The sequence below is a fragment of the Dysidea avara genome, chromosome 3 (assembly GCF_963678975.1).
Source record: "Dysidea avara chromosome 3, odDysAvar1.4, whole genome shotgun sequence".
In the NCBI taxonomy this organism is placed as follows: domain Eukaryota; kingdom Metazoa; phylum Porifera; class Demospongiae; order Dictyoceratida; family Dysideidae; genus Dysidea; species Dysidea avara.
Genome location: NC_089274.1, coordinates 7,692,538 through 7,718,708, shown reverse-complemented (window position 1 = coordinate 7,718,708; position 26,171 = coordinate 7,692,538). Strand labels below are relative to the sequence as shown.

The 26,171-nt window shown below is 37.6% G+C and overlaps 2 protein-coding genes across 4 annotated transcripts in view; one reads left to right on the top strand and one right to left on the bottom strand.

Annotated features, from left to right (window-relative positions):
• The window catches only part of LOC136249186 (ubiquitin carboxyl-terminal hydrolase 40-like), a 42,022-nt gene extending 20,891 nt beyond the window's left edge, over positions 1-21,131 (top strand). Inside the window, exons 20-39 of the mRNA XM_066041138.1 lie at positions 1,744-1,807; positions 1,859-1,905; positions 2,474-2,547; positions 2,816-2,891; positions 9,159-9,215; positions 9,268-9,325; positions 13,021-13,160; positions 17,852-17,938; positions 17,991-18,027; positions 18,078-18,142; positions 18,511-18,585; positions 18,628-18,751; positions 19,212-19,328; positions 19,379-19,515; positions 19,757-19,857; positions 19,905-20,040; positions 20,092-20,238; positions 20,491-20,595; positions 20,685-20,779; positions 20,964-21,131. Coding sequence (XP_065897210.1) covers positions 1,744-1,807; positions 1,859-1,905; positions 2,474-2,547; positions 2,816-2,891; positions 9,159-9,215; positions 9,268-9,325; positions 13,021-13,160; positions 17,852-17,938; positions 17,991-18,027; positions 18,078-18,142; positions 18,511-18,585; positions 18,628-18,751; positions 19,212-19,328; positions 19,379-19,515; positions 19,757-19,857; positions 19,905-20,040; positions 20,092-20,238; positions 20,491-20,595; positions 20,685-20,779; positions 20,964-21,075 — 1,854 coding nt within the window. The 3' untranslated portion in view covers positions 21,076-21,131. The remainder of the gene's footprint in view (positions 1-1,743; positions 1,808-1,858; positions 1,906-2,473; positions 2,548-2,815; positions 2,892-9,158; positions 9,216-9,267; positions 9,326-13,020; positions 13,161-17,851; positions 17,939-17,990; positions 18,028-18,077; positions 18,143-18,510; positions 18,586-18,627; positions 18,752-19,211; positions 19,329-19,378; positions 19,516-19,756; positions 19,858-19,904; positions 20,041-20,091; positions 20,239-20,490; positions 20,596-20,684; positions 20,780-20,963) is intronic.
• Positions 21,132-21,728: 597 nt separating this feature from the next.
• Positions 21,729-26,140, bottom strand: LOC136249189 (insulin-like growth factor 2 mRNA-binding protein 2). Of its 3 annotated transcripts, none has more exons than XM_066041140.1 (17): positions 25,991-26,140; positions 25,564-25,738; positions 25,396-25,456; positions 25,279-25,339; positions 25,164-25,221; positions 25,004-25,104; positions 24,712-24,851; positions 24,526-24,655; positions 24,292-24,475; positions 24,181-24,244; positions 23,983-24,127; positions 23,243-23,839; positions 22,924-22,983; positions 22,760-22,867; positions 22,591-22,635; positions 22,257-22,310; positions 21,729-22,202 (listed from the first exon to the last, which is right to left on the bottom strand). In XM_066041140.1, exons 2-17 carry the CDS (start codon positions 25,730-25,732, stop codon positions 22,188-22,190), a joined length of 1,992 nt encoding a protein of 663 aa, XP_065897212.1. In that variant the 5' UTR covers positions 25,733-25,738; positions 25,991-26,140; the 3' UTR covers positions 21,729-22,187. The 3 variants fall into 3 exon arrangements, with proteins under 3 accessions (XP_065897212.1, XP_065897214.1, XP_065897213.1); XM_066041142.1 differs by having other exon boundaries at positions 23,243-23,836; XM_066041141.1 differs by having other exon boundaries at positions 25,877-26,034.
• Positions 26,141-26,171: the final 31 nt, after the last annotated feature.

The window sequence follows — 26,171 nt, the reverse complement described above, 5'->3', positions numbered from 1 at the left end:
TCTTTCCATTCACAACCTTCTCTGCAACCTTCCTAAACAGACCCAACAATACCTGGAAGAGGAATGGGCCACCAAACATTAAATTCTCTGGAGAAATCTGCTAACTTCTACACAGCCATCAGAGGCACCCCCATCACACTGGCAACGAGAACAATACAAGTCGAGCCTTAACTTTGCTGTCACCAATTTATGGTCTATCCAGCAAATAGCATAACGCATCACCTGCACACATATCCAAATAATAGTGCATTATTTTATTGCAGGATGAGTCCATGTCTCAAAATAAAAAGATCATTTCTGAAACCAGGTGTTCATCAGCGACAGTTGATTCAAATCACAAAAGTTGAACAAATATTCACCAGCTTGATTACATCAAATCCAAAGTAGCCCAACACATCTGACCTCAACACTGAGGATTTATCCCACACCTCAAGATGAGCATTTATGTCACCTAACATCAGCGATGAGTGATTGGCCGGGATTCCCTTTGGAGATCATCAAAAAATACTTTATCATGTTAACAGGAGCATGGACAGTTGGAATGTAACTGACACAAAAAATGTTTCATGTCAGACCACCAGCCAGACATAGGCTAACAGATTCCAGCTTTAGTATGGCGGACACAATACAAGGAGACACAGCTAAGATCTAAAGCACTCCAGGAGCAGGCCGGCACAGTGCAGTGTCAACTTTGTGATTTGATAGTTGGATAGGGGAGGTTTGATGGTGCACAGATGCTGATAAGATGAGCCTGCAGTAGATAGACTAGCAGTCAACCTGCAGGTGCCAATAGTTAGTGGAGTGTTGTTGTTTCATTAGAAACCTTACTCACATTGCTCCACTCTACCCAGCTGTATTATGGAAGCAAATGCCTAGCTGTCCTTGTCTCACTTAGCGGTGTTGGAGTTGGTTGTGGAACCTGAAGGTTGTGGGACTTCTGGTTCCACAAGTGTCAACCTAGCTCTCCATGAGACCTGGACAATCCTCCTACGGGTTACTAGTCCTGCCCCAGGAGTGCACAGACTTGGGTTCCTTGGTGGTGCACAAGCATTCCAGTGCTGGCACAGAGAACAGCAATAGTTGTGTTTTGTTGCTTTGTGTGTGTGTGTGCGTGCATGTGTGTGTGTACGTACTGTGTGTGTGTGTGTGTGTGTGTGTGTGTGTGTGTGTGTGTGTGTGTGTGTGTGTGTGTGTGTGTGTGTGTGTGTGTGTGTGTGTGTGTGTGTGTGTGTGTGTGTGTGCTTGTGTGGACATTGCCAGGTGTGGTAAATCTCGGTGTAGTTCTACTGTGGAGAGAAAAGTAAATCGTTACTGAAACTCAACATTTCCATCACTAGGTTTTGGTATGACATCTGGCCCATTGGTGAATGGACCATATTACATGATTTGCTGGCTTATAGAGATGCTACTAATAGGCCAGGTGGAGTTGATATTAGAGCTACTACATTTGTGATATGCTTTTTCACTTTCTCTTCTGTATCTCCTACTAGACGTCCTTTGCTGACTGACTGGGCATCTCCACACTTTGACCTCAAACAAACCTCCACCTTTCCCTACAGTATCAACAACCTCCACAGATTTCAGATCATCCTTTACAAGAACACACACACACACGCACACACACACACACACACACACACACACACACACACACACACACACACGGACAGACACATACTTACACGCTAACTTCACACAAATTACCCGGATGATTTAACATATCTTCCATTGACTTCCTCACAGGACATCCTGTCAGGCATTACTGGTATACCTGCAGCTGATTTGTTATTGAGTTATTTTACACACTGTAAGAGATCACCATATATAATCCCCTAGTGTATGTGTTTGTCTTCCATAGCTGGTAAGAACCGACAGCCCGTAGTAACAATGCTGCCAGCCAGTAAGGTAATTGTATTCATGTGTTACATGCACTATTAGCTTTGTGTAATTGTGTATACATAACTCTATCCTGTGACAGTATGCATTGTCAATAGTGCATAATGTTTGGAACATCCTCCATCACCATGCATACAGGCATGTGAGTGAACTAACACAGTGATCATTTAAATGCCTTATAAGCTGATGTTCATAGTTATGCCAAATCTGTAGAAGGTATTTAGTCATCTCCAAGTAAATCACTGTTATCAATAATGTAGGTATCCAAGTTTTACCCAGACCTTACCCATTTAGTAAGACACACACACACATGCACACTACATACACCTCTTCAGTTCTATTTAGTTGGTTGAAGATTAAACACTGAAGCATAAACATTTGAAACTCTTAATATGCAGTTTCATTTCCTAACTAGTGCCCACCTCAAATGGTATAACAACAAAAATCTTGATGTGATAACACACTCCATTACTTAATTTTTTACAAACAGTTTACTGGATGTAATTTACCATAGACAGCCAGTATAGGTGTTTATTTTATTCTAGTGTTACAATATTATTAGCATGTTTTTCTATAGCTGCACTGTTCTCTGGCTGAACTGAAGTTTTCAGATGGTGAGAAACTTACAGCAGAAAGACAAGTTAAGAAAGGGTCAGTTGTTTATGTGTGTTCTATTAGAAATATTTTCTTAATCCAGTCACTTTTTTTAGGCCAAGCATTTCAAGCTTTACTAACCTGGTTAGGAAGGTCATTAATGGTGTGTATTTGGGAAATTTTAACATAACAGTTTAAAGCAGATCACTTTCTTGTGTGGTTACCTGATTAGATAAAGCATTCGGCATTTTGCTTTTAACATTTTTCTTTTAGGTTTTATGTTTTAAATAATAGTAGTAATACAATTGGTCTCATTCTATGATAGACTGAAGACGTTAGCTCATGAGGTAGCAGATAGACAACAGAGAATGGTCACTGTTTGTGTGGAGGATAGGATATCAGTAAGTGAGATAGGAATACATACTGGCTGACCCTTTGAATGTACCTGTGATATCATCCATCCTACAATTTGTTTATCATCATTACCGTGCATGAAGCTGAAAACCCACTCGTTTCTTTGATGTCAGTTATTATTTACTGCAGGTATTGGAGTACTTTCATTTGTGACTATATGTCATTTTTAAGTACGGTTTTTAGTAGTTGTTAATCATCTACAACACGTTGAAATACAAGAATGTGGAGCAAAATCATTTTTTGTTAACCACAAGTATTCGTCATTACCATTCAATTGACCCATGTCTTAATGGTTACATTAAAATACATGGTGGTTACTACATTAGTGATGTCTGCATGACCTTTTCAGTTGACTTACTATGTTACACACACACTGACATACAGTAGTGTGGTATGGGCATGTGACAGGCAGTTATACAGGACCAAGAGAATGCTATTTTCATCCATCTGTAATTTGGTCATACCCTACGTGACAACTGACATTTTTGCAGTGGAAACTCCCCTCACGGTGGACCACCTTTCATACCAAAAGTGATTCAGTCGTCACCAAGATATGCACCTTTAAATCATTTCTTTATATTTTTCATAATACTCATTTTCTTTTAACCATAACTTAAGTATTTCCCTTTGAACTTTTGAGTGAGAGTATATACAAGCACGTTAACATAATAATTTCTGTGAAACACTAGCACAATGGTGAGTTATCAGTTGTGTGATTTGTTATCATTCAAACTATGTACTGGAAACTGGAGCAGACCTTATTACACTAAAACGGTATAAACTCTTCTTAACAAAATGGAAATACAAAATAGAAATACAAAATAGTTATGTCACAAAGACCAAAATGTGTGTAATAAATCATCTTGTTTTTCTAATAGAGCAGTCATATACTTTTCTAGTAAAATATTCAGCAAATATTATGAAGTTACACACAAAAACATCATGCAAAACGTTGATTAGTGCTGCTACTCACGTGTAGAAAATAAACATAACTCCTTAAAGCCACCCACAGGACTGTTGTAGGCTTGCATATATGCTGTACAAATACACCAAAAAAATGATTTAAAAAAGACCAAACTGAAGAAATAGTACGGCCTTTAGTGCACAAAAGATGTACTATGCAAACTACACGTATCTGATAGCTCATCTCTCTTTACTTGATGTGACACATAGAAGCCATTCTAACATACCCAGATCCTTTTTATTTTTTAAAGTTCATATTGTGAGCAGTAGCACACATGCAGTGCACAGTTGGAGTATGAACAAGTTAAATATGTTTCCCTATAAATCATTTATTGCCAGTTTAATGTGCCCATTGTCAGATATGACTTATCATATAAAGACAGCTACTATGCACGGGTAGTGGTGACCTTGCGTGGACCTGTAAACAGCAATCCTATTGCTTTTACTGGGAACTTTAAGTTATACAATGGGCACCTCAAAGGTAAAATAAAACAAAACAAAAAATTTGGTGCTAATATGTAGCCTCAACCATTGGTATTGGTGAGTTACAACAATGTGAATTTGTTAACCATCATTTCTCAGAACTTGGGAATGGACGATGATATTTCCAGAGAGACAGTAATATTTTTAGGATACATTATGTAATTATTTATTGTCTCCTTATATAATTCCCAGGATAGCTAAGATTTACTGTGTGCAACATGCTACGTATATGTTGCTATGGCTACATCCACTTACAAGTCTACAATGCACTTAATTATAGCTACAAGGGACTTCATGGGATGACTTACCTTCTAATGAAATTATTTCACTTTAATTGTATGTTTGTACACCAGTAAATTACAATATGATGTGTGTTATGAACTGAAACCTTGTAATTCCACACTCGTTGGTGCCAAAATTTTGTGTCCAGTTAGTCGGATTATCAGGGTGGTATTTCATAAAGAAATTCTTATTGTCAGATTAGTGAAGTTTCACTGTATTAACAAGCTTATCTCAGGGGTACTACCTGCACACTCAAGACAAAATGTAGAGAGCTCAGAATAGTATAAATTTTTATTCTTCAATTTCATGAACGTCTCTCTCGACGTAGTTGTGTAAGAGTGATAGCCGAGAAACTTGACAAATTTGCATTTACTGTATTCATCAAAAGAAAGAAATCTTTTCATATAATGTGATGCTACCGAGTACAACCATCTGTGTACTCTATTAATGTGTCAATAGATTAATTGACATTTGCAGGGGTGTAGAAATTCTTTTTCTATCAAAATGTGAATAGTATGGCACAGGCATGTATGTGGGTGTAGGTATTGTACATTTTCACGCTAAGAAATTGAAGACTGTTGACAAATCTCCTTGTTGACATTACATTATGTTATTGCCATGTGAAAGTATTGAAAGTTAACATGTGTATTGTTTAACCATTCACTACTGTATCACCTGCAGATCTGTTGTGGGTTATTTCTCATAGAAAGTTGTAGGAGTGAATACGTTATGTAACAAGATACATTATTGTGACTGCAATAGCATGGGGAATATATAATAGAGCATTATAAGGTCTTCTGTTATGAGGTCACAACACTACTCCTATTGGTTAAGATATGATTGAGTTTGTCTACCATCTAAGCACAAAAATCTTTTTCAGAAATTCGTGCATCATATGATGATCTTAGATTGAGTTGTATATGAGGGTACATTTTTTGTTACTAGCCAGGATGCTTGTCTTTGGTCTAAGAAAAATCATGTGTTTACAGATCTCAGTTTGTGGCAACTCAGCTGCTTGTCCACTAGAGGTTCCATCAGCTATTCTTCTATATAATGTTCTCCAGTCTACTGTAGATGTCACAGCTTCATCATACCATTGATCTTCATCAACACCAATGTCCTGTCTAGTCACATCCTTCCATCTTCCCCCTGTGGATGAGGTTGGTTTAACTGTCTAAAATACTTGCTTGGAAATTTTGTGATCAGGCATATGTGCAATATGCCCAAGCCATTCTAGTCTTCTCCTCTTGATCGTATCATCAATTAATTCTTCATTCCCTTATTTCCCTCTAACTACAGCTGATGTAATTCATTGCTGTCTATTTAATTCCTAAAATTGCTCTTATGCACTGAAAATATTCATTTTCCATGTGTGCTTCTTCAAAGGTATCCAGAATTTAGCACCATATAGCTAAACAGACAGCACTCAAGCCTGGTATACTCTTCTCTTAAGCGTAAAATTATGTCTCTAAAAAATTTTTTCTTCAGTGCCCCAAAAGCTTGGGAAACTACTTCTCAAATCAATATCTATCTGTCCAGAAGGATCTAAAGTAGAGGAATTCTTCTACACAACATAAATCACCATTGTCGATTCCCTGTCACTATCCACTACTGTTCTTCCTAAAATCATGTGTGTGGTTTTAGCAGTACTAACTGTTAATCCAGAGTCACTACTGGTACTCTAGCTGACTGTTCCATTCCTGACCCATCATCAGCAAACAACATACACACCACATGTATGCACTTATGCACACATTTATACACAAAAGTATTGGACCTGCTGTTCTTGATAGCAGGTATGTATCTTTGTTTAGGTAGCTCACTTGTCCATACTCTCAGTGGTCCATTCACAGCCCTCCCCTTGTGATATGATATAAAGACACACGGTAGAGTGTCATGTGACCTAAAAAGCCAACATGTGCGTATTAACGGGAAGAAGCTCTGTGCTCTATCAAAAGGAAAAGAAATTACACTGTAGCATTAAGTTACAGGTAATTGAAAGTGCAGAAGGCACAAGCTATCAGGAAATTTGGAGTGGACAAAAGGAGTGCAGAATGGAAATTGCAGAAGGACTGTCTAAAAGATACCAACTTGAAGAAGAGGAGACTGGCTGGTGGAGGATGTAAGGTGAAGTATCCAGATATTGAAGAAGCACTGGCTTTATACATTGAAGGATTGAGGTCACGAAACCTTCGTGTCACTACTAAGGCAATTCCTCAAGTTGAGTAACAGCAGCACTCCTGGGGAACCAGGCAACAGTAACAACAAGCCATTTACGGCCAGTAGAGGTTGGCTCTGCAATTTTATGAAACGTTGGGGGTTTTCAACTGTGGGACAAGGGCTACCACCTCAGCTGACTGACAAGGTAGTAAGTTTCATTATGAAGGCTAGAAAGCTCCTCTTTAAGTACAATTATGAACTATCAGCCATTGGTAACATAGATGAGACACCATGTTGGATGGACATGGCTCGTAACACTACTGTAACTCAAACTGGAACACAATCAGTTCCAATTTTCACTACTGGTCACGACAAAGCCAAGTTTACGGTGTGTTAGCAGCAATGGCAAACAGCAATAAAAGCTTTTTCTTGTGTTCAAAGGGGACAGAAGGGATCCCCAACTGCTCAAATTTCCAGGATTTGTTGTAGAGTACAGTAAAAATGGCTGGATGGACAAGAAATTAACAGAAATCTGGGTAGACAAAGTTTGGGGAACACTGTCATTTCACAGAAGAATGCTGGTGTGGGATGCATATAAATGTCATCTCACTGACTCAGTGGAAGCAAAGGTGAAACAAACAAGATCAGATGTGGTTGTTGTGCCTGGTGGTTTAACAAAGCATGCTGATGTTTCCTGGAACAAACCATTCAAGGAGGCATACAGGAGTAAATAATTTGAGGAGTGGCTTTTGTCTGGTGAAATGTCATTTACTCCCAGGCAACATGAGAGCTCCAAGCAAACTTCTTTGTGTGCAGTGGCTGAAGGAAGCCTGGGACAGCCTGAGTGAAGGTCTTATTAAGAATTCATTCCTTGCTTGTGGAATATCTGTCCCAATAGGTGGCTCACAGGATAGTCAAATACACTGCAGCAGGATGATGGTGTTGCCTCTGCTGCAAGAGCCCGGGTTGAAGACTGTACAAGGCAGCTTCTAGAACTGAATACAGAAACAGATGATCCATTTGATGAAATAGATATACTGATAGAAGATGAGGAGGAGTTAGAAAACAACGAAGCAGTAATTGATGGAGGTGACACCAATTGTGAAACTGATAGCGAGTTTTCTGCTGACGAAGACTAGCTTGTACATTAACATTGTATTAACTCACACATTTCCTAACCGAATAATTGTAAAAGTTATCATTTCTGTATTTTCAATTATTTCAATCAATTTTTCCCTATTGCTCTGTACAGTAATATTTCCAATTTGTCTATTGTACCACTTTCTGGGTGCCAAAAGTGGAAAATACATGGTACATCTAAACCTAAGTCTCTAAAGTATTGTCTGTGCCCAGTGATTTCACACAGTATTGTCCCACACCTTTCTAAGCATATTCTTGAAATCTCTCGTGGGACATGTCCAACAATAATATCATCCAGCTTGACTGCTACTGCACATGAATCTTCGTCATTGCCAGTCTCTTGTTCACATACCAACACTTCACCTATAACAGGATTCCATATAGCTTTATAAACATGATGTCTTCTAACAACAACTTCAATGAAACATTCATAAGTGACAGCATCCCCCATCGTTACACCATCGTAAATTATTTTAATGCACACCCTTGTGAACTGTATGGCACAGGTTATCATAAATCACACTGTAGGTGCAGAAGACAATTTGCTAAACATATGGCAGAGTACTTCAAATTTGGCTTTGGATTAAATAGTAGCCACATGTAATAAATGCTCAAGTATAATAAATGCCGCCCTTGAGTAGTAGCCGCCCTTGAATAGTAGCCACATCAATTTTGGAGCTTAGGCTAATAGTAGCCGCAGCGTTTAACCAAGTAAATACAGTAGTTGTTTTTTTTTGTGTTTTTTTGCACATGGGATGTTATGTTTACCAGGTAAACTACTTTACAGAATTAGCTGAAAATTGTAGATTAATCGTCGTAAAGGAACCTTTTAGTGCTTTTAAAGAATTTTAGAAAGATCATAGTGTAAGAATCAAACATGTGTAACAAGTGTGATCGAGATACTCTAATAGCGCAGTCACCTTCATCAAATGTAATCATAGTTTCAAAATATAAACAATCCCCAAAGCTGATCATAGACTGGTTCATGGGACTGCAAATATAAAATGATGTGATGTGAATTTATTTTCCTTTGTTAAAGAATTACTGTTGATTTGGACCTACAGATGTCCTTTATAAAGAAGTTGTCGGGATGCCCTTTAGATAAAGTATACTCTAAAGTTGAGATCAGGTGTCCCTTTACAAATGTTAGATTATGACTCCTATAATCATGTACACACACACTGACACACATATGATATTGAGAAATGATTTACCTGTTTAACTAGACTACTCCACTCAATGTGCCATGGCCTACAACGACAGTGGAGATCAACAAAGATGAGGTATTGTGTAATGTGTCACTACTGCTAGCTTATGCCACTGTGTGTTATATAGAAATTGTCCTCACTGAAGAAATTGATATTTACAAAGTTCAACTTAACAGATGTTGAAGGTAACGTGAAATGTCACAATAATGATCATATTGTTACTAGTAACTTATCAACTGCACACATTACATATGGTTCAACCCCAAGGTGTGGTTGATTATTATTTATACACATCTTATGCATGTTTTGACAATTTTATTATCACTGTATATTTAGACACTTTCTGATCAAGGTATCCATATTAAAGTGATGACTTGATTTCATGGGCTACGTGTATGTTTGCTTATACAAATGAGAACACTGAAATGTTACTATCAAGGTATTCAAGAATGTCCTTTTTGTGGAGTTCTTGTGCATAGGCGAGTTACTTTAACAGTTAAAATTAAGCTCCCAAAAAAGCCTCAAACGTTTACAATAATTGCAAGACTACAATGTATAGTGGCAGAGATTTTCAGATGTCTCAACACACTACTACATAATATTGTAAGGCTGCAATTGAGCGTTCCATTTTATAATGTCATTACTAAATAAAAAACAATGTGCACAATTGAGCCCGTCCATTCCAGACACCTTGGAGCATCCTTATTAGTGAGGTGTTATGATATTTTAGAGTTCTAACAAAATAAATATCTGTGTGCTTCAATATACAAATGGGACCACATATGTATGATGTCGTGATTATCATGGTGACATCCTTTCTCAATTGAGGTCCACTGTAGTGCTTGTGTAGATTAGTGGCTGCTGTAATAGGATAAATATATTTTAAACTTTTTTAATTGTTGAGATGAATGTTATAATAGGATAAATTAGTTACTATTGTTCTTCCCATGATCAATGAACATGATTGTAACATGACAAGTCCCTGTTGTGTCTGCCTGTGCAGCTGTTCTGTTGGTTACCATGGTGATACACATGCTACCATCTGTCACTATTATTCCTTAATTTCATTAATCAAGGAAAAGAATAGCTAACAAGAGAAATAGTGAATAAATAAATTATCATTTCATGTCAATGGTGACACTAGTGGTGGTATTATGGTCCAATAAACATGTCACATTGTCAGTGTGTGTCAGAAAGTATCTTTGAGCTGTGTGGAACCTTGGACACTTGCCCTAGGTTGCTGGGGATGAAACCACCATTTGATATTTTTCTACCTTCAACATCAGTGTAATGGCCTAGTTTGTACAATATATTAATGTGATTGAAACTGGTTTACCTGTTTCATAGCTTGTTAAAGATTAATGAATGTGCATTTACATATATGTGACCGGTTGAGCACAAAAAGAGCCATTTTTGCACATTCCTTATATTCCCTTCTCTGTTGTCTGTAGTAACAAAGGAGTGGGCAGTCAAAGTTTTAGCCTTTTGTACGTATGTTGAATAATCTTGGGAGTTTACGTATCTTGGAACTTTATTTCTACCACATTGTAAATAAGCACCCAAAGCCCATGTGCTCATTGCTATACAAGCATGAAACAAAAATTTCTTAACAGTGGTGTATAGATTTTACTGAACTGATCACTGTGTACCAAAGAGTATGTGGCACATGTATATTTTACCGGGGTTATTTCATTAATTTCGTTAATTTTGCCAAAGCGGCTGGTTTTTGCTCAGCCGATCACAAATGTATATACAAAGTTGTTGATTTGCTGGATACTGTGTATCAGTTGTGTATTCAGTAAGTAGTACTGATAGAATGGTTCAAGTGTATACACATTAGTCCCATGCAGTGTTGAATTGGAACTGATGTGTACACATGCCAACCAACCAACCAGCCAAGGCTATTGCATGTTACAACTCTAATAGAGTGCACACCATACTATTGGCTAAAGTGACTGTTTAAATTTTTTAATTCCCACAATGTAATAATCCTCATAGTTCATAAGGTGAGAGAAAATAAAATAATCCCCTAATGTGACTAGTTGTGTTTAAGACATGAGTTATACCAAATTCTTCCTGAGCACTGCTTTAGTGACTCGAGGACAATATGGGCAACAACATTTGTGTGGTGTAGATAGTATTGCATGCATGAGGAATAATCTATAATTTTTAGGAGTACACAAAAGTTTTTAATCTCACTTAATATTATGAACTCTCGTTCATGCATTATATTAAAGTTGTCCAGTAGTAAAGTGTTCTTCTGGGTTCCTTATGTTTAATGATAAGTACTAAGGTAACTAAAGAATTCAAGGCTACCAATTTATTCATTGCCATGGCCACAGGCCAAGGAAATTTATTTGTGGGTAGCCCTAACCCACAGCACCTGAGAGGCATTTTAAATTTCATTGAAAAACTATCAGTCAGCGTATTCCATTTTTGGTTAGAAACGCGCTGAGGAAAATGGAAAAGCTGTATCCACTAACATCAACCCCTTGAGCTTTTTGCCCTCTCACCCCCGATGATAGTTAATTAGTTATACTCAATATTGTTAATAGACATAGTTTCAGCTTTCCTATCCACCTACTGATGTCTATCTTGTACCAGAAAGTAAGCCACATATGTAGTAAACCATTAAACTCTAGTAGACAACCACAAGTTAGTAATCCCACTACAAGTTTTTGGCTAAGATAGTAACCTCATTGAGTTTCCAGACATCAAAGGAAAACTATTCATAAATTTTCTAACACATTGACACATAAGGTATTAAGGTGTGTACTCTAAACAGGCTATAGGACCAGGTGTCCTACAGACCTTCAGCACTTGTGCTGTAAAACCTTAATAAATACATTTAAAAAAACAACAACATGTATATTATACCCATCAAATGCAGGAGGCATCCAGATAATCTTGTAGGATAGAGCAGATGTATTCATGTCATGGTTAGGAACCAGTGACTATCCCATGATCAGGGGTTGAAATTTGGTAGGCAACCATTCCCTTATCAAATCACTACAGGCATACTCTAAACATTGTCCAGTGGCCTCTAGCTCATTATTGTAAGCCATAAATGTGTACACCAAGACTGTGAGGGAAATTTTGATATGTTTCTTGGAATTTTCACTAACCAACTGAGTGACAGGGACACTAATTGGATTAGACTATCTTTGACCTTGTGCATGATAATTGACAAGATGATTTTTTTATTTGTTTGGACATAATAATTCAATCAGTAGTGCATGGAACGAAATATAGCAACACTTACAATATATCTGAACTACGTGTGTTTAGATAAAGTAGACGGACTTCATGTGACGGGAATTGTTTAATGATATAATATTTTTCTATCACATATGGGAAGAGTTACTGTGTACATATTGGTTGTACTCAATACATTACCTCATTGCTGTAGTTCTCTTAAGCAAAACTAATACATGCAACTGTCTACCATTTTTATACTAATTTCAGCTAATTTCAGCCTGAAACATCAAACCGATTTGTATCTACAAGTGCGAATATAATTTTATGGTGACAGGTTTACCAAGCTAGCTGTAACTAGTATGCGTGTCGTAACATCTTTGCTGAAGTCAAGTCAAGTAATGTTTATGATTAGAATGGACCATGTGGAGTGTCTGGAGTGGTCAGTTGTGTTATTAAACATTGGTTAATTGTAAGATGAGATGTGTTTGAGTAGATGCCACTTACAAGGGTATTGTAAAGAATCCTTATCAGTAAAGAATCCTTATCAGTAAAGAATCCTTATCAGTAAAGACTCTTGTCTTTGTTTTCTGTTAAAACATGAAACGTTTAACTGATCATATTAGTAGGGAATCTGTATTTAAATAGTAAATATTTTCAATTAGATTTTTTTTTAAATACATAGGTGGCGGCAGAATGAGAGCAGATGATAGTAATGAAGGTCTTGGTCCCCCATTATATGAGAACCAAACAATCGTAGCTACTGCCATCACATCTGACTGTCGGATAGTGGTTGAACCTGGACCAGCTCCAACCAGCAACCAGGTACACAGGTCTATGTAACTTGTGAAACTGTGTTAGTATTGGAGAGGAGGCAAAGCCTGCAAATCCTTATCAAATACAAATACAGTATAGTAAGGGGTAATGAAGTTTGGGGTTTTCCAGATTACCACCTAAAACCATTCTCACTTTTTCTTCATGACAGCTTGTTGATATTAGCAAGAGTACATGTACTCTTGGTATTACGTACAACATGGCTTCAGGGTGACCCTAAACACTTTCAACAAGTTTTTATGAATTTAAAAATTTTCTACTGACTAACTAATGCTTTCAGTCAAGGATAGCTTGACTACAGTTAACACTATAGACTTGATATCTTCACTGTTCAACACTACTTAGGCCCGAGACATGCGTTTTGCCTATCACTGTAATGCATGCATCGTGGATTTACTCCTTTGTGTCCCATTTCTTTCTCCACTGCACCATAAATGTTGATTCGCAGGTAGCGCATCTCCACATATATCTGGCTTCAGGCTTGTACCATTACAGTATTGTCTGTATTTATGGGAGTGTATAAACAGTGGAATGGAATACTGGAATGGTGGAATACTGGAATGGTGGAATGGAATTTTTTAAAGTTCAATATCATTTTTTACATCCAAATAAGTACAACTCCTCCCCTTATGTAAGCAAATAAATAGAATTTCCCTTGAAGTCAGCTTATTTAGCATAATTCACCTCACCATAGACAAAATTTACTAATGTAATGTACTGTAAAGTCAGTTATGAACATGCACAATAACAGTTTATTGGGAATACCAAGAAGACTCCAGACTTAACCCTTGTTCCCCCAAATGATAAAAAGTTAGGTAGCTAGCTGATTACATGAATGCATTGTAAAAGCACATTCACTGTACAATAAAGTGTTCATTTTATTATCAACTTTACCAGTTAGGCACTGGAGGGCGAATACAGAAGGCAGAGCCTGTACGAGGTGTTTACCACTAACCTAGGAGCCTAAACGAAAATCATTGGGAAAAGTGAAATGCGACTATCTTGTAAGCATTTACAATGAGCCTTTTCCACAATTATGTCAGAAAACAAAATTTAAGCCAAAGCTCATCATGGCAGTGCCATGTTGCACACTGAACTGAACCACAGTTAGTTTCACACAAGTAATAAAGTATTGAGTTATAAGTCATACAAGTGTTGTGGTGAGGAAAAGTATGTTGACTTCAAGGGGAATCCTATTAATTTGCTCATAAGGGGAGGAGTTGTACTTATTTGGATGTAAAAATGATATTGAACTTTAAAAAAATCCATTCCACCATTCCAGTATTCCACCATTCCAGTATTCCATTCCACTGTTTATACACTCCCATTTTCTGTAGTGGGTGAATTGACTGCAGAGGCACTCCCCATAGTGATTTGTAATTCTGGCTGAAACCACTTTACTTTGACCATAGCCCCAGGTATAGGTGATCTCTCTATTTCTATGATCCCTACTTGAATTTAAATTTCTAATAAATCAAAGTTCAATGTTGTTTTTAAAAAATCATTTAATGTTCACTGAGGAAGAAAATTGGGCTAGTGGTAGTATGAGGTTTGAATAGTGTAAACATGTGCCTTCTAGTAGAGGTGACGAGGAAATTATTTAAAAGTCAGCAAAATTGATATTAATACCATTGTTGACAAAACGGTACAATGATATAATATGATATTTTAGTCGACAACATTATAATGTAGGTAAGTCCAATATCTGTAAACCAACAAGTGTCCTGGTAGCTCTTTGGTGGACCTTTTCAATACATTGTTGATCAAGAACATAGTGTGGCCCCTAGAGAGTATTGCCATCAGAATTTGCCATACTAAATTACTGATCTTACTAAACACTTATAAGAGTAACAAACTTATGGTTGTCTCTATGAAATGAAAACTTTTTGTGAATAATGATTAACTTTAGAAATCACAGGTGCAGTATGAGCATGAAATTAAACTGGTCATTTGTTAATAAAGACTGTTGTGGTCTATCGTTTGATGTTTTTGAAGAACAACTTAGTGTGTATAGGGTGCATCCATGGTTATTATAGTGATGTGTTTTGATATGATGGTCAAGTGTGTTTAATGTGTTGGGTACATCTGTAGTCTGAAGCCTAATAAGTTAAGTGATGATGTTATACTTTCCAACTATAATTTTAAGTGCTTCCTTTTTGGATTTCTGTGTGGGGATTAGTACCAACATCCTATGTGTGTGTGTCTGTGTGTGTTACATCATTTCTAGTTTTATGAAATTAACTGTGCTATGTTATATGCCACAGTACTATGTGCTTGGCCTGCCTGATAAGGAAAATTTGGCCAGGTGCCATCACATTCAAATCAATCGCTCCATATAAGGAAAGTATAATCTCGTTATTTGAAGCTGTGTACGAAATTGTGCAAGACCAGTGACACATGGTGGTGGTGAAGTTGGCTGAGTCTTTCTCGAGGTCTTTCTCTTCTTTGATGGTGGTGAACTCGTCTCTTCTTCGACTATTAGTGTGGCTGGAGTGCCATTTATCCGTGACGTTAAATAAACACAGTGACGTAATTTGGATTGTCATGGAACTCAGTAGTTTCATGCTCCTTCGCCACCTCGCCACCTTCAGCAGCTCATAAGCTCCTGTTTCTAACTACTTAGTGTGAATTGGTGTTGGTGTCTCATGTTAACTTCTTGACCACTCTACAGTGCTTTACATTGTCACACACTTCATCAAGTATATGTATTTTACACTACCAGTCTAGTTCTTACCATTTCATATTGCATCTTGTACTTTGCTATACTTTATAGAATTTTCAACAACACACAGGGGATCTTATCAGTGATGATTTAGTTTTCGTCACTTATACTTTGAAATGTTGAAATTTGTACCATACATGCAAAGCATGACAGAGACCAACTAGAGTGAAAAATGGTGTGCCATCTGTGTGTTGTTATTCTCACCCACTATGTGGGTGAATGTGTGTAATAATATAATGTATGGGAGTACTGGTGTTTGTGTGTGTGTGTGTACGTGCGTGTGCGTGTGCGTGTGTGTGTGTGTGTCGCATATATAGTGGGTGAACTGAAGGTTCAGTTAGAATTTCGGGTGTCCACAATTCACCTGTGAGACATGATACAGCCTCCTTCGGGGTATTAATCCTGCCCCAGGAGAATTTGCCTCCATTGACTTAAGAGTACTTGAGTAGTGCACAGGTGTCCTTACTGTCCCAGTGCTGGTTCACTGGGCAGGTGTAGCTGAAGGCTTTACTTTACTTGTGTTTGTGTGTGTAGTGTAATGTGTGCATGTAATCTATAGTGTGTGTGAGTGCATGCGTACGTGTGTGTGTGTGTGTGTGTGTGTGTGTGTGTGTGTGTGTGTGTGTGTGTGTGTGTGTGTGTGTGTGTGTGTGTGTGTGCATGCATGCATGTGTGAGGCAGCATAGCCAGTGGCTAGAGCATCAGCTTGGTAATGAAAAGGTTCCAGGTTCAATGCCTGGTTATGCCAATTTTGTGTTGTTGTTTCCTTGAGCAAGAAAACATTACTCGGGAAAGGAGGGTATATGCAAGTTTGCCATTCCATGTTGGATACCTGCATGGTGTATACTAAGTCACTGCTGTGCTGTCACTCTCCAGGTAATGTATCATCAAACGTCTCATGTGACCTCAAAGAAAAGTTCAACCCCGACTCTGACTCTTCAGTAAAAGTAATGAACGAATTGCAAATGGCTAAATTTACGGTTCATAGGCCACATTATGTATACTGGTCATGAATGTGGCTAAATGATTTCAAAGATAATGATACCAATTTCAAGTGTCACATTTTGCACGAACACATATGGAACACATATGGCGAGGTGACCAACCACTAGAGCTCTTCATGAAAATATTTTAGTATAAAAGTATCATGAAATCATGAAATGAAATTTTCTCTTTGAAGTTAACGAAATTAACTCTTTCATCTAGTTATTAACGCTACTTTGACAATTTTATAGTAAGAAAAGTTTAGCCATTGACTGACTCACTGAACAATTCCCACATATTGAATATCTGAAGTTTTCTGGTTAGCCATAGTCTGCTGTGAGACAGTGTAATAAGTAAATTGTAATCTACAACACAATGCCTTTACTGCTAAATATAGCAGAGATAATGGTTGATGTTAGGTCCATAGAATGTGAATTAATTGTATTCATTTCGTTCTGGTCTCATAATGTGTGTAGTGTGGCAGGTAGGACTTGTAGTACACTAACACACACAGTGGCCAAGAAACATGAATACCATTTTGGGGTATATGAATAGTAAGAAAATTGTAATTTTGCTCTTCTTGGAAACATTCAAAGAGCTTTGAAATTTTATTGTCTTCAATAATACTGTATTCTCAGAATTCTCAGAATTGCGCTAACATATATTAAAAGCTTGGAAGCAGATAGGTATCATAGGTTTCGCAGGTCAGCTTAAAAAAATTTTTTCTCCAAGCAACTTTACCATTATACAACTGAGCTATGAAATTGTCTAGCTACAAAATTTTTCCTTTAAACTTCCTTGCTCATTTTTCCCTTGTATTTGATAAAATATAGTACCTGACAATCTGTAATTACATAAATGTTTACGTTTATATATCAATTAACATATGGCAGAGTTTGCAATAAACAGCTATTTGGTTTGATACTTAAGTTATTGTATTTGGAACAAAATGTTGACCTTTTATATGAAAATTTAGATTTTGCTCTACTTTGCTCTCTACCCGTTTACTGGTGATGCCGACCAACAAGAAGTGATAATTGATCGCAAGGCCACTATTCAAGAGGTAGAGTACTTAATACTTGCTCATCACATTGCTATATATTTTATTCCCACAGTGTTGCATGTTAATGGTAGGACAAGCTAAATTAGAAGGTAATTCGTAATTATGTAAATTCACATAATTTTCACGGAATGTTATAAAGGAAATGCTTGGCACTTAAAGAAAACCAACTGGTGTGGCGAGGCAGCTGACAACCTAAATGATGAGGTATTCATAGAACACTATTGGGATCAATTGAGTGTGTGTTTAATATCTTAGTGGGCTATCAGGTTTCATCTGTTACTTTATAACAGCTTCTATTGGCAAAACTGAGATGATTAATTGGAGTAGTTTCAATTGTATTTGATAAACCTATCTATTCTGGTCACCTTTGAGCCAATTTTTTCTCTAACTTTGTTAAACAGGTGGCTGGTCACTATGTAAGTTTTTAACAATGGCCACAAGTGACCTTTTTGTACATGGTAACCAGATTTCTGTAGGTAGCTAGTATTAAACACTGGTCATTTTATGTAGGCGATTGTTATAGACAGACAGGTCTTGGTATAGAAGCCCTTCTTGTCTTGTTACTTTCATAGGATGCTACTTTAGACAATGAAGGGGTGAAGTCTGGTGATCTCTTGTTAGTAGAAGCAGGAAGACTGCCACCAAAGGTATTTAAAGTCGTTTGGCTCCACACGGATCACTTTGTGTAGGGATTTGTGAGGGTGATGGTACACCTATTCAAACCATTTACTGATCAAGATGATGACAACATTGCTGGTGGCAATAGCAGCACAGACTCTGGAATATTATCGTGGCTCTCCTCTGCGGTACAAAGTGAGAAAACCATTTCAGCCTACTTGTGATATTAGTGATGACAGCATACGTGTTGCCTTATTAAGCTTGTATCAATATCACAAGAATTTGTTATGTTTTGCAGCGTATATGCACAAACATGTTAACTATATCCGATTGTGCTAGGACTAACGTAATAGTTTGCTGTGTTGTGTTTGTGTCTATCCAGTAATTACACTACGTGGGCTCCAAGATGTTACACATATTAGAGTAGGATTTGATATTTGACACGTTGATGAAAATTAATCTGCAAATTGGATGTTTTGGTATTGCTAATGTATCAAATTAGTGTGTTAAGATATCCAGTGATAAAATAAACAATAATGATATTGATATCGTGATAGTTTGTTTTGTATCAGTAACATAATTATTGTCAACTTGTAATTCAATGTATTTATGTAAATATGAACAGCTAATAACTAGTAAATACTAAATACATTAGAATGGGTTTCACCATCCACCTCTGAAGAAAAGCCAACATCAAATAATTCCAATCATGGTGTAAATGAATCTGCTCAACCAATACCTTCCCAGGAGAATCAACCTGAAACTACTAAAGGTGATGAAAAACAAAATGATTCATCAAAGCTGTATTTTATCATGCTTCAGATGTCTCTGTGCTCAAAGAAGAGCTGAAGAAGTGCACTCTTCCTTTACACGGTGAGATGCATGATGTAGGAACGCTGGAGATCAGTCAAGAGTCGACGCTTGAAGACCTTAAAAGTCAACTACTGACGTTACCTGTGGTACTGCATGAATATAGAGTTATGTGCTATACTTGGTTTTGCTGTAATGAAATTGTAATAGTCCCATTAGTACTCCTACACTGTACTGACTAAGCTGTACTGCAATATTATGAGAAGAGCATTATGTAATCCATAGGCTAGCAAAGAATGGCAGGCTATACCTGTTTTTTTACATTGTGTATATAGTTTTAACCTTTTGGTTGTTTGTGTGTGTACTTTGTTTTTGTTTTTGTGTTAATAGCTCCAACTATATACCATACCAACTATTCAGTTCTTGAGATTGAGGGAGCTGAGCAACAACAGACCTGGCAAGATTTATAAACAACTCAATCAAAGCCTCAGGTGTTGTGTCTGAAATTGATTCCGAATTAAACTGTTTTTGTATGTAGACGACACAAAATTACTGGCTATTCTAGTATATGTTGTGAAGTGTTGACAGCTGATGAAAACTTACCGACTACTTCTGTGACATTTTATATGAGAATAAAACTACCAGGGGTTAAGCAGTACGGACCCCCTAGAGAAGTAAGAAAGAGTCCCATCGGTAGAGGCAATATTTAACCGATTAATTTGTAGGTTGTTTATGATACTACACAATTAGGGACTTCCCCTAATGATTTGAGAAAGTATGTTAGCAACTTATTGGACATGCCATTGGAGAGACTTCAGATGGCAAAATATAGACCAGAGTTGTTTCAGTGGATAACTATAGCAAATGAACAGGTGAATCATCAAAGCCGTACAAAGAGATCTTCTCTTGTGTATAGCAAATTGTATTCATGTGCAGTTGGTGTGTGGGGGACTGCAAGTTCGTGCATTGTTAGCTAATCATGTTACTGTCGTATGACCAGTGGACTATATAGTATTTTGTGGTCCTGGGATTTGACAGCTTTGCAACTATAGCAAGACTACATGACTGTGCACGTCAATAGCTTCTTCCATATATGTTGTTAAGTGGTATATGTTCTTATATAGTATGGGACAAAGAAGGGAGGCAAAAAGAAGAACAGCAAACCACCAAAAAGCAATGTCAAGAATGCACCAATATCTTTGAGAGATGGAGACACCATCGGAGTTAAGGTGGTCCTTCTTGTGCAGCAAATTTACACTCACAAGGGCACATTTTATCACACAGAGATATACATAATATCACTTGTATGCTTATGCAGGACTTGTTGTACGACCCTGATGGTGACTTTTGTGCTGAGAGCGATTTCATTGGACAGTCTATTTTAGAAGCCATACAGGAAGAGAAGAGAAGAAGGTAATTGGCCACATCCTTACCACTACACCTTCATCCTACGACTGCCTTAGCCATATTAGACTGATAGGCAAATTTTCAGTGCTTCCCAGAATGCTGTTTCTCATAGTACCTGTATGATTTCTGAATTTTTATCTAATGTGTTTTTTATGTAAACGTGAAGTAATTGAGTTTTATTATTTTCCAGTCGGAAGAACAAACCTGGAGATGTTGTAGATGAATCAAAAACCAGACGACGACCAGAAGTTGGAATCAGGATCCACGTTCCGGACTATAAGAAAGCAACAGACCATTTGTAGTTTTTTTTTCTAAAATGATTTTTTAATTGTAATGGTCAACTCATGATATAAAATCATATCTGTTGTGTAGAGGATAAGTGGCCTCAGATCTCTTTGATCTTACTAGCAAACATATGTAACCTTGTATATACAATTTGGAGGAGCTTAAATGCTTTTTACAAGTAACTCCAGAGGTCAAATTCTAGGAGGTATCTTGGGTGGTAAATCAGAACTGGACTGAATATAGTCCTTCATGACTTTTCTTAAAACCCTTAAAAGATGATAGGTCACTTAAGGTAATACAAAAAGCAAAGCAAGGCCTCTAAACCCTTAGAAGCTGAATATATCTTACAGCAAAGCAAGGTTTATTTAGACCTTTACTAGATAAACTTCATGGTCGATATTATCACTCAGCGCCCATATTAAACAAACTTCAAATGTGTGTAAATTGTGCACAAAGTTTGGGAAGTTGTTACTGTAGTCACATTGGTTGTATGCTGGCACTTAAGTTTACCAAATTGAACTTTTATCGCATATCTCTATGGCATGCATCACTAGCTTGTTGTCTATAATAGAAACCTTGAGCTCATCACATACAATCAAAACTTTAGTATTTATAACTCTATCAGTTATGGAGTTCCCAATATACTTGTATGTTTAATATAATAATGTAATTACAAATATAACAGCAGATTTAAATAAATATATAAGAACAATGCACTTCTGAAAGATATGCTGTTACAATGATGAATAATTGAAGAAAACTTACAGTCATGCATTAAACACCAGATGTGTGGAAATAATGTCATAATATTGTTCTATTATAAAATGATATACCTGTCAGTACTGAATGTATAAAATGAAATACGGTAGGGAATTAATGTGGGGTTAAAGTGGCTAGCAGCAATAAAAAGTGGAATGAGTCTTGAGTGATTGTAAAAACTTTCTATCTACGTGACTTCTTCTTAAATACAATGCTGAGTTAATAATAAATTGCATATAAGTGATCTCCAGGATGCTGAATAAATCCGAAAAGTTGTTAACTGAGAGAGAATAATGACTAAGTAGCTAATAATTATTATAAGTTGATGATATGATGTGAGATGATGGAAAATATGAGAGATGAAGTATCTTTAAAGTGGAGCGGTCTGGAATTTAGAAATAATACTATAATTCAATAAACTTTTTTTAAAAATACATACCTGAAGTGCATGGTCGGTTCCATACAAGAATTGATCATCAAACGTGAAAACATTCTACACAAAGAAAAGTAACAATGTACACCCACTACCACAGATATTTGGTCATGTGATAGTATTTGTGTGTCCATTATAATTGAACATGCAGGACACACCCCTCAGGTATCCTTTGAGGCAAATATTATGTAAACTAATGGGACAAAGGACAACCCACAGCACTTGAACTTCAAAGTCTAAATAAGGAAGTGCAATACCATAAATAGGAATGGAATGGCAGGCAAGAAAGATCAGGTTACAAAGTGCCAGAGACAAGGAATGAGTCATGCTGCTGACTCACATTTCTCCATTGAAATTCTGGAGTGAACAAGTCACCAGTGATGGCCTGCAAGAGGAAAAGGGAAACATTAATTTGCAAGACATCATTATAATAAAAATAATATTACTCTAGATATATAATACAACAATGACCACAATGTACTGCTATGATAATATCCAACATTTAATACCTTCTGGGGAGTACCAGTTAGCTTAGGCTTAGATATCATGGGGTTGCTATCAGTGGGAATGGTGGGTGAATTGATTGAGACTGGACTGAACGGATAAGAAGTGTTAACCTATAGAAAAAAATGATTAGCGTATAAGATTTAACTACATGTAAAGTTAAACGTACCACACGAGTTTCACTGAAAAAGTTGCTAGTGTCATTTGGCAGATAGTTACCAAGTGAAGTCTGTAAGGAAAAATGGCACTAACATTTTAACACATACACTACAGATGTATTTTTGTATTAGCTGTGACAATTTACACTTGACATAAAGTTTTATCACCCTGTGTACCACTGTGTCATGCAGTGGGGTAGGAACTCGGCATACAGTATGGCTTCGCTACTATGTGTTGATTGAGGTCACTTTAAGCTTTGAATACTGTCAACTCCTCACAATTATCACCACAAATTTACACTCAACAGTTGTATTATTACTAGCACTTACCATAGCGTCAGCTGTGTCTTGAAAACCTGTTGACTTCATCATGTGGCCATCTGACCATGGTTGAGGTGATGTGACTTTTTCACCTGGTGGACCCCAGCCATACGAGACGTTATTGCTTCCATTGCTGTTCCCCAAAACTGGACTAAATAGAGAATTATCAGCCCAAATACTTCCACCAAGGGACGGTAGACTGGTCTTCCGGTTACTCTCTAATTCAAGTGACGACATCATGTCTGGTAGACCATTCATCAGATCTGATGTAGGATCAGAATTGTTTGGTAAAACAGTTTCAAATGGATCAGGAAAGTCATAGAGCCCATTAACATTTGATGAGGGGTTATCATTGGGTTTGCCAAGTTGCTGACTGAATCCGGTGAGACCGTTGACTTCCAGAGCTCCACAAGAGTTCTGTGCAGCGCTGACAAACTCAACTTTGTTATTGTTGTAATAAAAGTTAGATGAATGAAATGGCGACGTGGGTGATGTTGGAATGGACGGGTGACTGGATGGTGGGGTGTCTGGGGAGGGGCTTGAGAAGGGAGGGCTACCATTTGTGAGCTGCTGTCCACCATTGGGCTGGGGTTGTTGTTGCTGCTGCTATAACAAACATAAACAATAATATAAATATTAGACAAGGACAAGTACATGCACACAACAACTGAAGCCTTCAAAATAGCAAAAATTCTAATAGCTAGAGCACCTGAATTGGTTTTGGCGGTAACTTGTCAAGCAATACTTACAGCTGTTGGTATGAGGTGGGCCATGTCGCTCTCAAAACTTGTTCTTAATTTGGTGCTGATGAGTGACTCAGCCTTCTTGCAGTTATCCACAGTGCCCAGTACTGTGATCGTCCTCTCCATATTGTATGGGGTGAGGTCTTTAATTCTGTAATACAAGAACACTTAACTCTTACTCTTCTATAGCTTTGTGTTGCTTACTTAGAGATAGTTATCTTTGTATTACTTTCTGCCATTATTCTTTTTAGAGTAGCACCTTGCTTGCCTGAAGTGTTAAGCTAAAAGGATGACGTTATAATCAGAGCTACTCACCAATAACTCTACCAATAAGTTCGTTATGTGCCAGTAGTTTCAAAGGGACACATGGTAATGGGTCAGGAAGAATCTGACCACCCTCTAATAGTCCACTTGTAATCAATAATTCTCGTTGCATGATCTTCATGATGAGGTGAGAGGCCTCTGTACAGCACTCTGGAGGGCCGATAATAGTAATAGCCTATTGGAAAATTTAGTATATAAGTGTACACCATATAAACCCACCATTACCTTTTCATTTGAGTTTGTATTTTCCTTGCGATGGACGTCAACTCTAGCTTTGGTTATTTGTGTGATGTTTCTTATTGTGAGACCTTCTTTGCCAATGATGGCACCAACCATTTCATTAGGCACAAGAATTCTGTGAAATAATTTAGTTAAAGTATTGGGTTATAAGCAACAAGGACAATTTCTCACCGGAGAGGAAAGTCACTGGTAGAACGTATGGGTGACATCGGGCCGTTATTGGACGTTGGACTCATTGGCACACGATTACCATTGCTTCGCAGCGATGCAGCAGCAGAAGATGGCCGCCGTACTTCCTCAATGAAAGTAACCTAAAATCACATGGCAAACAATGTACATAGTTCTTATAATAACCAAACATGTAAACATTTGTGGTGTGCAGCACTGAGCAGCTTACCACAGTACAATGCAAACCACAGCAATTAGCATATTATCAAGCAGGTCAAAATCATATCCTGCTCACCTTTGGGGAATGCTCATCTCCAGTAAACGTGTTAGCTGCCCTCTGGGCTTGTTCTATGGTTTCAAAGACAACTATCCCTTTTGTGGGCGGACAGAAATCACCTGTGGGGTTAGTTTTGAAAAATGCTTGCATCTTCCAGTTAGCTATCTTTTGTGCTTACTATCTTCTGGAATGCTTTTTATCACAGTGCCAACAGAGCCTAACAAAGTTTCTACTGCCTAAAATAACATGAATAAAAGGGACTAGATGATCATTATTGTTTAATAGCTAGCTACCTGCCAGTTCATATAGTCTGGGATGTTGGTGACTTCAACTCTTCCACACATATTTTTCTTCCTGCAGAAAATAATTTAAGTTGGGAAGATTCTCTACTAAAGCTGTCAGTTAGTTACCTCCCGGTTCTTTGCTGGTGTGACAATTCTACAATTATATGTGAGCCCAGCAAATCAGTTCCTATTGGTGAAAATTGACGATAAGCTTAAAAAATTAGCACTTAGTAGCTGATAATACAAAATGCACACTAACAAGACAGTGCGGTTACAGAGCTTCACGACACTCACCATTCATCTCTTTCACTGCAGCATCGGCTGACATGGGGTTGTCGAACGCCAGAAAGGCGTAACCATTTTTCATCACTGTGTCACGGATTACTCCATACTTGCCGAAGACAGCTCGTACAGTTTTTTCGTCAGCTTCGGCGCTAAGATTGCCAATGTAGAGCTGAGTCATCCTTTCCTGTAGCGAACACAGAATGGTTTGACTCGCAATCTATCCTATCGATCAACTACACACACACATCCATCACAGTAATCAGATATAGCTACAAACTTGTAGCTCCGTGTGTGTATCGTAGTGACATAAGTACACCCGCACCAGTACAAATGCAGATCGATTACAAACAGATCAATTATAGCAATCGATTGGTTCAGTTTCTCGTCCCTTCTTGTCGCCGTAACCATTCACGTGGCCCAGAGTGTTTCTTCTCACCTTTAGTAGTTGCAACTGTCCCGATCTGACTTGTCCACGGAACCCACCAAGTCACGTTGGCTGTAGGGAATTACTACGCGTCTACAAAGTGTGTAATGTTGCGGCGAAGCCACAAAGGTAGAGAAAAAGCTTAACCAAGTGGGCGTGTCATCACTTTTACCACAGGAAATGGTGACGTAAT

Excerpts from the sequence above, each read along its gene's own strand:
- LOC136249189 (XM_066041140.1), bottom strand. The coding sequence starts at position 25,732 with ATGACTCAGCTCTACATTGGCAATCTTAGCGCCGAAGCTGACGAAAAA. Across the intron at positions 25,457-25,563 it reads TGCAGTGAAAGAGATGAATG|GAACTGATTTGCTGGGCTCA; the intron begins GTGAGTGTCGTG and ends TTTCACCAATAG. Across the intron at positions 23,840-23,982 it reads CCCACCTCATACCAACAGCT|CAGCAGCAACAACAACCCCA; the intron begins GTAAGTATTGCT and ends TGTTTGTTATAG.